Genomic DNA, 12,692 nt, shown 5'->3' on the forward strand with positions numbered 1-12,692 from the left:
GGTTCCATGACTGCCTTCTGTGTGCAGCCTCATTTTGTGAAGAAGTCCAACCGGGCTGCAATATTGTCTCTGGTTCATTTTATCCCCAAAAGCCAAAGCAAGAAATAAAACTCAATGGAAGGATGAATTCAGAATGAATTTAGATATCAAACACAATCAGGATTGTCCGGATGTTATTTAAGTGCGGTCACATTAATTGGCGGCCGGAGCAGCTCTGTGAGGTTAGGGTGGCTGCCGGCCTGGTGCGAGCAGCGAGCTTCGGGACGGGCGCCCAGCTGCCACGGCAGGGTTCTCTCCACACGAGCAGGTACCTCCGGCAGCACGTACCTTTCCACGGAGCCCCGTCTCCCCTCCACACCGAGGGCCCCCTCCACCCTCACCCATGCCTGTGACACCCTTTCTCAGCGGGCTCCTGAGAACCCTGCTCTCGGGCCGCGCTGGGCCGGGTCCTTACCCCTCTCTCCAGGAGCATGTCTCTGAAGCGTGTGGCCCGCTCCTCCAGGGGCAGGAGGACCTGGGCGGGCGGCGCCCCGCTGCCCTTGTCCTCTTGCTGAACCTCGTCCGGCCCACGGCTCTCACCACCGTCCGTCCTTGAGGAGCACAAGACACAGAGTTAACCACGCTGGAGACATCACAGCCTTTAAAAATGATCAGAGATGGCTAATAAACAAAGCACCTTTGGGAAAAAAAAATGTGTTGGTCATGGGACTTGAACTCGGGGCCTGGGCACTGTCCCTGAGCTCTTTTGCTCAAGGCTAGTGTTGTACCATGTTAAGCCACAGCTCCCCTCCTGGCTTTCCAGTGGTTCACTGGAGAGAAGAATCTCGTAGACTTTCCTGTCTGGGCTGGGCTTGAACTACGATCCTCAGATCTCAGCCTCCTGAGTCACTGGGATTACAGGCGGGAGCCACCAGCACCTGGCCTGAGAATATTTTGCAGACAGCTGACGCAGCGAGGGACACAGACTGAGTTTTGCCACTGCCAGCTCTGCTGTGCTCTGCAGAGTGCTGACACTGAAGTTTTGTGTGAGGCTGTGGCCAGCACCAAGAAAACAGTGTGGGGGCCTGTGGGCCCTGCAGGGTCCCTGCAAGGGACTCCTCCACCAGGCCTCACTACCCAGACCCGGCCGGGTAGAGGCTGAGGTCAAGAAGCCCCTGCACAGACGTGGCCAGTGGTACTGCGGAGAGGGTGAGGACGTGGCCTTCCTCTGGCCCCTTCACTGTGGAACAGATGCATGGAAACTGTTATGTGGTACAGAAAGCCCTGCCCTGAGATCACACCTAAGAGACAGAGTTACTGAGAAAGACAGAGGCTGAGGCTCAGCTGGCACAGAAACAGGAAAGACCAAGACCCTGGGGCCCAGGAGAGGCCTCTGTCTCCAACAGAGGGATGGCTCCAACCAAGAACCAAGACAGCGGAGGCTGCAGGACCGAGCAGTGGGGCACAAGGAGGACAAGAGGGAGGTCTGTGAAGCTGACCTCAGCAGGCCTGGCCTGTCACAAGCCTCTGTAGGGCTCCCAGGGTGACAACAGCCCTTCATCCCCCAGAAGGGGAGAGAGGCCCGCCGATCTGAAGCGCTCTGTGTTTGCAGCATTGTAAATGAGCTCGACACGTCTCCTCATGAGTCGATGTCTCATTCTGCAAGCCCTGAGACTGCTCCCTGACCTGGACCATGCTGGGCCGTGTCAGGGCTCCGGGGCAGATCCAGCACCAGCCTGGCACCTGCAGCGCCTTCACCTCTGCCGTATTCAGGTCAGGTTGGTCCAAGGTCATGAAGAGGAACCACCATCCAACATCGCACACTGCCCGTGCCAGTCAGACACCCCAGGAAAGACACACAGGCCCAGTTAGTCTATCTCCTGCCTGTGCTGAGAATCCTCAGCATTCTACATCTAACACAGGGCTGTAAGCTGAAGAAATCAGCACTCAGACAAAATATGCAAAGGAGCAAAAAGAGTTGCTTGGCCCATTAGTAGGTTTTATTTATAGACCAACTATTTCAGGAGAGCTTACATTCTTTGCTTCTTCTGCAATTATGCAGAATCTTGGGGAAAAAATTAAAAAGAAAATTGCCAGTGGATTTGCCATTGTATTATATTGTCAGGACATAATTAGGATTTCTGTAAAATAAATTTTCATTAGTTAAAAATAGAAGTGTGGAAACAAGGCTTGTATTGTTGTAACTTGAAATAAGATTAATAGGAACATTGCAGGTGTATCGATGATGGCATATTATCGCTTATTCAACAAAATATTGCTCAGAGCTGAGTGCCTTCCAGAGAGCTCAGCCAGAATTGGTCAGAAGCAAATGCAAACTAGCTGAGTTATTTTTTATATTCTTCTAGCTGCATGACTTTGTACCCAGTAAGTGCAAAGTCAATTCGAATGCATATTTTTGTTAGTAGTAAAGCAAGCCGAAGTTTTAGTGGGAGAGAAAGGCAGCTGAGCACCTCTCCCAACTGCGCCCTGATGAGTAGAGTAGCTAGCATCCTGATTGCCCAAGTAACACAATGATTTTCTGGGTAAATTAATGCTTCGCTTTGGGGGATTTTCTGAGTCTAATGCTCGGGTTGAAAGGGGGCTGGGCTTGTCCCATCTTTCACTCCCAGCAGGTGTTCCTCAATCCTGAGCCCCGGGGTCCTGGGGTCTTCCCCTCTGATGATCTGTGTGCCTCGCCTTCTACCGCCCAAGTTCTTTCTGTGACAACATCGTGGTGACACCCCATCCCCAGCTCTTCTTTTCCAGTTCTGTTCTCTAGGTGCAGCTGCATTCACCCCAAACTCTCCGACATGCCTCGCCCACCCAGATTCCTGCTTCAGAGTCAGAGGGCAAGGATGGCTGCCCTGGCGAAGACAGGACCATCCACAACCACCGTCGGCCGCAGGGGAAGAGAGGAAGTGGGTTTGTACTGCTGGATTCTGCTTTGAGCTAGAGCACGGGAGTGGGAGGGGTGCAGACCTGGGCACTGGCAGGGCTAAGGTGAGACACCTCCTGGGCAAGCCCACCGACATCAAGGCTCCTTGGTGCTCTCCCGTGCGGGGATGTTTGTGTCCCCCATGTTGGGCTTTGCCGGGACAAAAGGCTCCGGCTGGCTCCTAAGAGAAGGCCAGAAGTGAGGACTGCTCAGGCTGTGGGGTCACTGGAGCCATGGCGAACGGCCACCTTGTGCAGAGAGACGATGCTGCTGACTGGAGAGGCCCTGGCCCTGGACGAGAGCTCTGCTGCGGACGGTCAAGTTCACCTAGGAAGCGCCCCGTCCAGTGGGATGGGCTCAGGAAGAGGGCCACACAAGGGGTCACACACCAGGCTCGAGGAGGGCACTGCTGAGAACGAGGAGGCTTGGGGAGGAGGGGTCTCCCTAGACGGTCAGGGGCCAGGAGAAGAGGGTCATCGGGACACAGGCCAGGGCCAGGCACGTCTGAGCCTCCCAGGTGAGGCTGACCTGTGGCATGCCTTTTGGCAAACCATAGAAATGCTCTAGACCTTCTCTTCAGTAAACACATGATCTGGACAGATCATTTCAAACGTCCCAGAGCACACAGTCCAACGATGCCACGCATCCCGCGGCTGCACGCTCAAACACCTCGACTCTGCAATCGTTCACAGTCCTGCCTCTGAACGCCGCGGCTCCTAAAAATCTGATAAACCAGCTTCTTGTGTCTTCATCTGGCTTGTTCATAAACGTGTGCAGCAGGAGAGGTCCCCCAGCCAGGGCTCTGCCGGTACACAGAGAGCTCATCCCTGCTGGTGATGAGCAAGACCAGATGTCCACAGCCTGGCCCATCTCGCCTCAGTCTGTCGCGGTCTGACGGCTGGAGCCCTGCCTGTCACTAGTCGGTGTTAGAGGAGGTGCCCAGGAGCTGTGAAGCCTCACTGCTTCCCACACACCCGTGTGTCCCCCGCAGCCACACTGATGACTGGGACTGCCCAGCGCTGTTGGCCTATGGTGGGGGAGAGTGTGCGCACAGAGCCTCCTGGCTGGGCCTACCACACATCCCTGAGATCTTTGCTCCCAGCTCCTGACACAAAGTTTCAAACACATGTGGCGTGTCTGGAGGATTGTTACTCCCAGAGAGACCTGTAGGTTCTCCCGATCAAGCCATACCCAGCAGAACCTTCCTGCAGTGACTGGGGACACTGGCTGGCCCAGAGCTGCCTTGTGACTTTCAGCTCCACCCACCACGGACAGAGGAAGCCACGGTCCCGGCTGGGGAGCTCCATGGCCCCTCGGGAGGGTGGCATGGGCCCAGGCTCCGGGGCAAGGCCTCCGTCCTCAGGACCCCAAGAGACCTCACCCCCTCTCTCCCAAGGACGGTTCTGGAAGGTCTTAAGTGTATCAATCTCAGTGCGTTCTGGGATCCTCTCTAGCAAATTGCCAAAGTTCAGGCAAGGCTGGGGAGCCTTCAAATTTGTAGTCACCCTGGGCAGACAGCCTGGTGTGTGGCTAGAATGTTCCCCTAGCCGGTGAGCCCTAAGCCCATCTACCAAGGGGTGGGGCAGGATGGGCCTTGGGGTGTTACCAGCAAGGAGATGTAAGCTGGGAAGCGTGATCTCTGTGTCCCCGCGCCCCCCAGGTGCTCTGGGCAACCACGGGTGCTGCTGAGTCCTCGTAGGAAGGACCCCACCAGATCAGCCTGAGACCTCCAGACTGTGAGCTGAATGTGTCACTGCTGTTGTCAGATCGCCACCGGCCTGTGGTGCTCAGCTACAGCACGAGCCGCGGACAAAGGCATCCAGTGACCTACACGGCCCTAAGTCCAGGGCGCCTTCTTCCTCTCAGGAGGGGTTTCACACCTCGAGTGCTTCTGCAGGGACAGCGTGGCCTCTGGTCAGTGCTTGGCCGTCCGGCTGCACGTCTGAGGTACCAGCAAGGCTGCATTTTCAGGGCTCTGTGGTGAGAGGCGAACCTGTGGAAGGCAGGTAGGACACATCCCTCACCTGGGCCTCCCTCTCTCCCTTCAACACAGCAGGAAAGTCTGGGACAAGCCAGTCCTCAGCAAGCCACTGCAGGAGAGGGAGGGGCCAGCTGCCCAACTGTCCTAACGTGTTCAGATGGAAATAACAGCCGCAAATAAGAATGCCTGATGATTGTTTAAAACTCTGTGTAGCCTCTGCCCTCAGGACTTCTCAATTGAAATAATGCCTTTAAATACCTAGCACAACGGCTGGTCTGTAATGAGTACTGATATAATAAGAGAAGGAGGAGAAGGAGGAGGAGGAGGAGGAGGAGGAGGAGAGGAGGAGGAGGGGGGAGGAGAAGAGGAGGAGGGGGGAGGAGAAGAGGAGAAGGAGCAGGAGGAGGAAAAGGAGGAGGAGGGGGAGGGGGAGGAGGAAGGGGAGGAGGAGGAGGAGGGGGAGGGGGAGGAGGAGGAGGGGGGAGAAGAGAAGGAGCAGGAGGAGGAAAAGGAGGAGGAGGGGGAGGGGGAGGAGGAGGGGAGGAGGAAGGGGAGGAGGAGGAGGAGGAGGAGGGGGAGGAGGAAGGGGAAGGGGAGGAGGAGGAGGAGGAGGAGGGGGAGGGGGTGGTGATAGTGATGATGGTGGTGGTGACAATGAAGATGCTGCTGGCACTGATGGTGGTGGTTTGAAGATGCTGATAGTGGTGATGGCACTGATAATGATGATGGTGATAGAGATGCTGATGATGGTGCTACTGATGGTAGTGATGTTGATGGTGATGATAACTTCACTGTCACCGCAAGCTTCTGACCATTCACTCTAGCTCTTCCCAGTTCATCTGGGAGAAATAACTTCCTCTGATTAGTGGATGAGGAAGACCACTCTCTCTTGCTGCACAGAGGGCTGGCTGGGAATTGATCATCAAAACACCAGCAGCCTGTAGCTCTGGTGTTAGACACAGTCCGAGTTTCTGTGAATCTATTGTGCCGCTATAATGAATGATGATCTTCAGAAAGATGGGTGCTGCCTGGCTTTGAGCCTCCACACTGTGAGATGCAGAGGCCTCTCCTAGCGGCTGTGCATCAAGCAGGTACATCAAGCAGGGGCCCTGGGTGCCTGGGCACCATCGGCGTGGCCTCCTCTCTGCCCACACAGTGCTGATCAGGTAGGATTCAAAGCCAATGCCGACAGCAGAGCGGACCTCTCTGGGTTGGAACACGGCCAGGGGAATGTCGCAGGAACAGCTGCCCCCTTCCCCCCCCACTCCCCCCCCCCCCCCCCCCGTGCCTTACACAGAAGCAAGTCTGCCCGGTGGATGGACAGCGATGGGGCTCAGGGTGCACAGGGGCTGAGCATCCATCGGGAGAGCAGGACAGGGCTGACCACGACCTCCAGGCCCCTGTCCTCCGGCTTCAGCTAGCTTCTTGCTCACCCTCCTCCACTTACCGCCGCCAGCCCTCCGGCCCTGACGCCTCTGCCTTGCTCTCCTCACCTTTTGAGATCTGCTCCCACAGGCCCTTTGGCCGCCAATGACATTTGCCACGAAGGGTTTACCAAACCCCTTGTTGGCTCTGCCCATCACACTGCACCACCGCCCCCACCATGGGGACAGCAGGCTCTGTGGGAGCCGCACATCCACTGACCTTTCTAGGGGCTCTGTGGAGCTCAGCGTGAGCGCACCTGCCCTGGGCTCCGCCCTGAGCACGGGGGGGGGGGGGGGGGGGGGGCGTGGCTGACAGTGATTAGTCAACTGGCAAAAAGAAAAACAATCTTTGAAAAGACAAAAACAAATGTTCAAAGCCCAGCAACAATAAAATGGCTAGGGACATAGCTGGGAAGTAGACTTCCTGTGTGACAGAGGCCGCCAGGGTCAATCCCCAGTAACAACAATAACAACGAATTCTCTCCCCTCCAGGCGTCCTTTCTGGGACACTGCAGAGGAGACTGATGCGGTCACGCGCAGCTTGGGACACAGGAATCCAGAGAATTCTAAGATGTGAAACACAAACCAGCCTCATGGTGTTAAATAAGGTGATTTCTAGTCTTCCCCCAAGATCTATGCACGAGGTAAATCAATCAGTCAGAAAATCAAAGCAGAAGCCCCGGGGCACTGTCTCCACTCACTGAAAGAGGGGCGCGCACCCCCAAGACCTCAGCGTGGCCCCACAGGCCCAGCACAGGACTGCCCGAGGCAGAGCCACTCAGAGCGGTCACCGCCCCGTCCCCAGCAACGCAAGGGCACAAACCTCACTGGTGGAGTCTCAAGGTTAGGAGCGCCTCCCCCTCCCCCTCCCCTCTCCCCCTCCCCCCCCCACAGCAGTTCACTGGAATATTCCACGATCCACGCAGCTAGGGAGCCCAGATGTGCAGTGATGCAGGGGCCCGTGGGCTTTCCCTGCCAATGTAACCCTCGCCACTAGAGAAACTGGGCACGGGACGTCTACATTAATAGACAGGGACACTGGGGCCAGAGAAGAGAAGGCCTGGGGGAGAGGAGTCTCTGGGGTGAAGAGGACAGATCTTAGAGCGCAGCGCCTCAGCACGCCAGACCCTCGGTGGAGCCCAGCGTGGAGGAGCACACTCACAGCCCTCCCCATCCTCACCACCTACATAAACACAGGTAATTAAAACAACCGCGCCCAGGAACACTACCGCAGGACTAATCATAAGAGTAGCTCCCCAAGAAGCAAGGCCCAGCCTTGCCCAGGAATCTGATGAAAGCTTTAACTATATGAAAATAAATTACATTTTTTAAAAGAACATGAACTATGCTATAAAATAGAAACTCTTTCCAGAACAAAAAAAAAAAGAGTAAGAATTATATTATATAAAATAAGAATTTTAAAGAAATGGCCTGAGAAAATCTAGGAGATTATGAGGAACAAAGAGGGGAAATTAGAAAAGAAAAACAAGTGAGAAGGGGCACAGGAAGGAATCGAGGGCAGGCAGGGAAGGACGCGGGGCACAAAAGAAAGGGCATCAGAGGAACATCACGAGAACAGAAGGGGGTGGCGGCTCACACCCGTAAACCCCAGCGGCTTGGGAGGGGATACGGGGGACTGTGTCTGAGCCCAGCCTGGGAAAAACGTTTTCAAGACGCTGTCTCAAACAGTGGGTTGGTATAGTGGCGTGAGCCTTCATCTTGGCCACACAGAGAAGCACAAACAGGAGGGCTGCTGTCCAGGCCCATCTAAGCCACCCCAGCCACAGAGAAAGAAGCCAGATCCCAAATAAGGAGTGCCAAAAGTTCAGGTGAGGGGGTGCAAATGGCAGAGTACCTACCTGGCAGGTATGAGTGCCTAGATTCAGACCCCATCAACAACAACGAACACCAGCGTCTGCTTGGAATCTCCAAGAAGGAAACAGCAAACAATAGAAGACATACTAAAACATAACCCAAGAAAATCTTCCATCTGTAAAGATGGTCCCCCACATCTCACATCTTTTATAACTAGCCAGCCATCACTAATGTGGCTAGGGAACCCCACATTTATATCTTGTGTTTTCTGTTCGTCTCACACTAAGACTTTCCAAGGATAAACAAGCTAGTAGACGCAAATGAATGGCAGAATTGAGATACTAACGTTCAGCAGCCCAGAAGGAGCTGGCGGGTGGAGGCACAGCTCACACGCACACGGCGGGAGGGGAGGCTACGCTCTGCCTCCGGAGGGAAAGAATGCCCATGACGCGACAGCGACATGGCCTTCCCAAACAAGAATCTGAGCTGCACCTGGCCGGATAACCACACATCCACGAAACCCACAGGGCCCAGTGGCAAGTCACTCGCCACAGCGAGGAAATGGTATGTACTTCAATTGTGCGACACCAGGCTGTGAAAGAAGCTCACTGCTTCAAGGATCAATGAAGATAAAGTGGAGTGGAGCAGGAGAAGCCGACAAGCCATAGGAGACGAGGGAGGTGCCGGCAGGGTGCAGTCTGCGATACGATTTCACAGCGTCACTTTGGAAGAGCAGACAGGCAAGGAAGCTTGGATAATGACTGGGAAGTTACTTGCTTCCATAAGGAGTTGTTTTGTCTTGCTTATTGTTTAATCTTGACGTTTTAGTCATTTCTCCTAAGGTGTTTACAAATAAAATGTACTCGATAGGTAGGGTTTGTTTCAAAACAATCTTGGGGGACTGGGGACTTCAGGTGGACAGTACTGGGCACTGGACAGCTGTGGAAGCTGTTGATGGGTATGAGGGTCATGTGTGCCATTTTACTCCTATATCGAGCCCTCCTAAAATAGAACTAGTGCTCCCTGAATAAATGTTGCCTTGTTTGCTTTGATGGAAGTTACTTCCTTGGAACCTGCTTCTCTGGCTGCGTCCCTGGGGGTCCTCCCCACCCCCATCGCCGGCCTCTCACCCTGGCTTAGTCCCCCACCCCCCACCCCTGGGAGCCTTTGGTTCCCTAGAATCATCCCTACCCCCACCCCACTGAACAGTCTTCACCACAGAAGCAACAGTCATTCCAAGCAAGCCAAGCGATCATCATCATGAAAACCTTCGAAGAAATACATCATCTTCGGAGTGGAAGACCAGAGACAAGGGCTGCCCACCGCTCCAAAGCCTCCGGGGTATAGGATTCGCAGGCTGTGGGAAAGCAGGCCTGCCGAGAAGATGCCCAGGGGTCATGTCACTCAGTATCCCCGCAGAGATGGACACCCAACACCTGGCAGACGGCCACCGCACAGCAAGAACAGGCTAACTCAGTTCCAGAAGAGGACCGCTGAAGGCAGAGCGCCCTCCGGGGGCAGCCAAGTGGCCGGCTCTCCGCACCCACGCCACGTGCCGGCGGCAGCACGCTTACCACACCCTCGGGTGCACCTGCTCCTGCAATCTGGTGGCTTGAGGAAAGGTGTGTCAGCTTCAAGGCTGCACAGAGGCAGAAATCTTCATGGTCACTTGGGCCATGGTCCCCAGGCTTCTGCCACTCCTTCCTCGGGGCGGATGGAATCTGTGACTGAGGTTCCTCGTGTGTGACAGCCAGCTGTGAGGACAGCTACCCTGGCCCACAGTGCTCCCTGCGCAGAGGGCTCTGAGGACAGGAGGGAGCTCCCCATGGGGGTTAGAAGGTAGTCTTCAAGTCAGAGGGTCAAAGAAGAGCCATAAAGTAAAGCTGGCCGCTGACGTGAACGCCATCTCCAGCGAGGCCTGGGCCGGCTCTGAACGCAGAGGGGGGCTCTCTGGAGAATCTTACGGGGAACAGGGGCCACGGTCTTCGCATATCTGCTCCTAGCTTGAGGAGGGAGGACCCTGGGGTTGTCTTCAGGGAAGGGAAGTTCAGAGAAAGCCAAGCCCCGCACATGCTGCTTCTCAGCACCCCGTCTCCCCCAAACACCTGGATTTGAGAACCACTGCCTCCCTGGTCGCCTGCTGGCAATGTGGCCTCAATAGCCCCCTGACCGCTCTGTCAGGATGTGAGGTGGACAGGGGCACCACGGCTCTGCTGACCGCCAGCCGCAGTCGCAGCTGATCCCTGGGCCTTCCTCCAACAGTCAAGCACGGAAACAGAAGAGACGGCTCTCCTGCACTGTCCTCCTGGAGACCCAAGGACAAGCAGGCTTCTGTGGGAGGCGCTCGCCCACCCAGCTGAGGGCTGGGCTGGGCAGAGGGTCTCCGGGCCAGGAGGGCAGGGCTGCAGCTCAGGTATGGTTTTCCAGGGAGCTCCAGAGGAGCAGAAGCACCCAGGTGAACCCCACACGGGGACGGATGGGAGAAGGGGCAGGACGTGAAGACACAGGTGCTGTACAGAGCCGCGTCAGAGCCATCTCACCGAGGTGAGAATGGGGCTGGCCTGTGGTCTGACCTGCTGTACCCAGTCCTTTGAGCAGCTAAGCTGCTGGGAAGCGTGAGGCCAGGACCACAGCCACCTGCTCCCAGCACAGAAGACACACCACCGCCTGTGTGGTCCCAAGCCCGCACACATCGAGCGGGGGCAGACGCCTGTCCCATGCATACCTCGCCAGGGCTGGAATTCACACACGCAGGGATGTGGCTGTTCATGTGTCCAGCGGTCCACGCTCCTGCTTTCCCAGGTCTTGACCCATCAGGGAAACACTGAGCCTTCTTCTGTATAGTCGGCTGACAGGAGATGTGAGATTTCCAGCCCGCCAGCCAGGCGGGGATGAGAGGTCCCCAAATCTGACCCCCTCCTGAGGAATCGGCACATAGCCGCAACGTGCTAGTGGGTTCGAGGCTGTGCTCCAGAGGCCGGGAGGCCCAGTTTCCCATCACAGATGCAGCCTTGGGGCTCAGGAACAGCAGGGCAGCAGACCCTTGGAGGGAGGGGCCTCTGTAGAGGCCAGTGCCCCCTGCAGGGGAGGAGCGCCCAGGCCTGTTGCAGGCATCGGGTTTCTTTCCCTCTTAGTTCTCCAGCCTGCGGCCAGCCAGGACAGTCCCTGGGAGGCCCCCAGGCTCTGTCCACCCACCCACTCACCACGGCGGAGCCCAGTGGGGTGGGAGGAAGACCGGAAGGGTCTAACTGGGAATCAATCACAGACACTCCGGTCAGGGGCTTCAGAGTCCACGCTAGACTGGCCTCTTGGGGTCCGAGTATCTCTACTGAGCGAGGAGCTTTGGGAACAGGAAGAGAAGGCCGCCTCCCACATCCCCGCAGACAGAGGCTGCCGGGAAGGCACAGCCTAGTCACACGCTTTCCTCTCAGACACGCCCAAGTTTCATGGTCGTTTTTGCAAAGAAAATAAAGGCTAGGATGATCCATGTTTCAATCTAAAAGACAGATTGCAAGCCCATAACAAACGGCTGCTTCTGTGCTCCATCCTCCCCTGGACAGATATCAATGCAAGGTCCTGCGTGAAATGCCCTCATGACTCACGGTGCAGGCTCAACAGCATTTGTAAAGCCGCGAGTTTCTATGGAGAGCCAATTGATCATCTGAAAGCATGCATTAAGTAAAGGAATTGCTTGAAAGGTAAGTGTAGGTTAATGGTTTGTTTTCCATGCGTGTCAAAGACCACCCCAGCCAGGGCTCACAAGTTCCCAGACAACTAGACAGAACTCAGGCACTGACGCCGGCAGGCAGAAAGCTCTGGTGCTATCCAGGGACAAATTAAACATACAGTCTGACAGCAATGTTACTTTTGAGGCTCCTTTTTTTATATAACATTTTCAAATGTTCTCACCTTCTCCGTAGTTACTCTTTCTAACTTTTTAAGCATGGTTGAGGTAGGAAGGCGAGGGACCGCCTGCAGGAACGGGGTTTGGGATGCAGCCTGTCCTTCTTGCCGCCCATGCTCAGCCGGGGATCAAGACCCGCCTCCCCCCAGGCAACAGAAGCTCTGTCTGCACGGGAATCTGTCCTTCCTCCCCCTCCCACAGCAGACTTTTTGTGGGTGTGGGTCTAACTCGAGAATGATCTCAGGGATTGGGCTAAGGCTTCTGCACTATATCATGAGGTCGAAAAGCTACTGTGAAATTCCTGTGCTTCCTTTTGGGTAGGGATGGTCTTCCCTATTTCTGAACAACCTCTCTGCCCATACCCTGCTGTGGGGGCAGGGGCACAGGGCCACATAACTCACTAGAGGGCATCTCAAGGTTACGCAGTGAACCCTTGCGGGTAAAGACTCCTCCCAGGGCCTACCTCCTCCTGGTAGCCTGAAAGTCCCCGACCTTCTGCCGGACCTGATCTGAGGCTTTGTGCTGGGCATTAAATGGTAGTGGAGACAGGTCTGAGGAAAGCATGGAAACCACCATGCGGACAGTTCTTGTTCATGCAGGTTTTGGGTCTTCAGCCAGAGTTATTTATGACTTTGCCAAAGTACCCCATTTGCT

At 55.6% G+C, this 12,692-nt stretch overlaps 1 protein-coding gene across 1 annotated transcript in view; it reads right to left on the minus strand.

Moving 5' to 3' along the window:
* Positions 1-12,692, minus strand: part of Tcerg1l (transcription elongation regulator 1 like) — a 155,939-nt gene that overhangs the window by 15,255 nt on the left and 127,992 nt on the right. The window contains exon 9 of the mRNA XM_042701462.1: positions 455-590. Coding sequence (XP_042557396.1) covers positions 455-590 — 136 coding nt within the window. The remainder of the gene's footprint in view (positions 1-454; positions 591-12,692) is intronic.

The sequence above is a fragment of the Dipodomys spectabilis genome, unplaced genomic scaffold, assembly GCF_019054845.1.
Source record: "Dipodomys spectabilis isolate Male_0828 unplaced genomic scaffold, ASM1905484v1 ptg000289l, whole genome shotgun sequence".
Taxonomy (NCBI): domain Eukaryota; kingdom Metazoa; phylum Chordata; class Mammalia; order Rodentia; family Heteromyidae; genus Dipodomys; species Dipodomys spectabilis.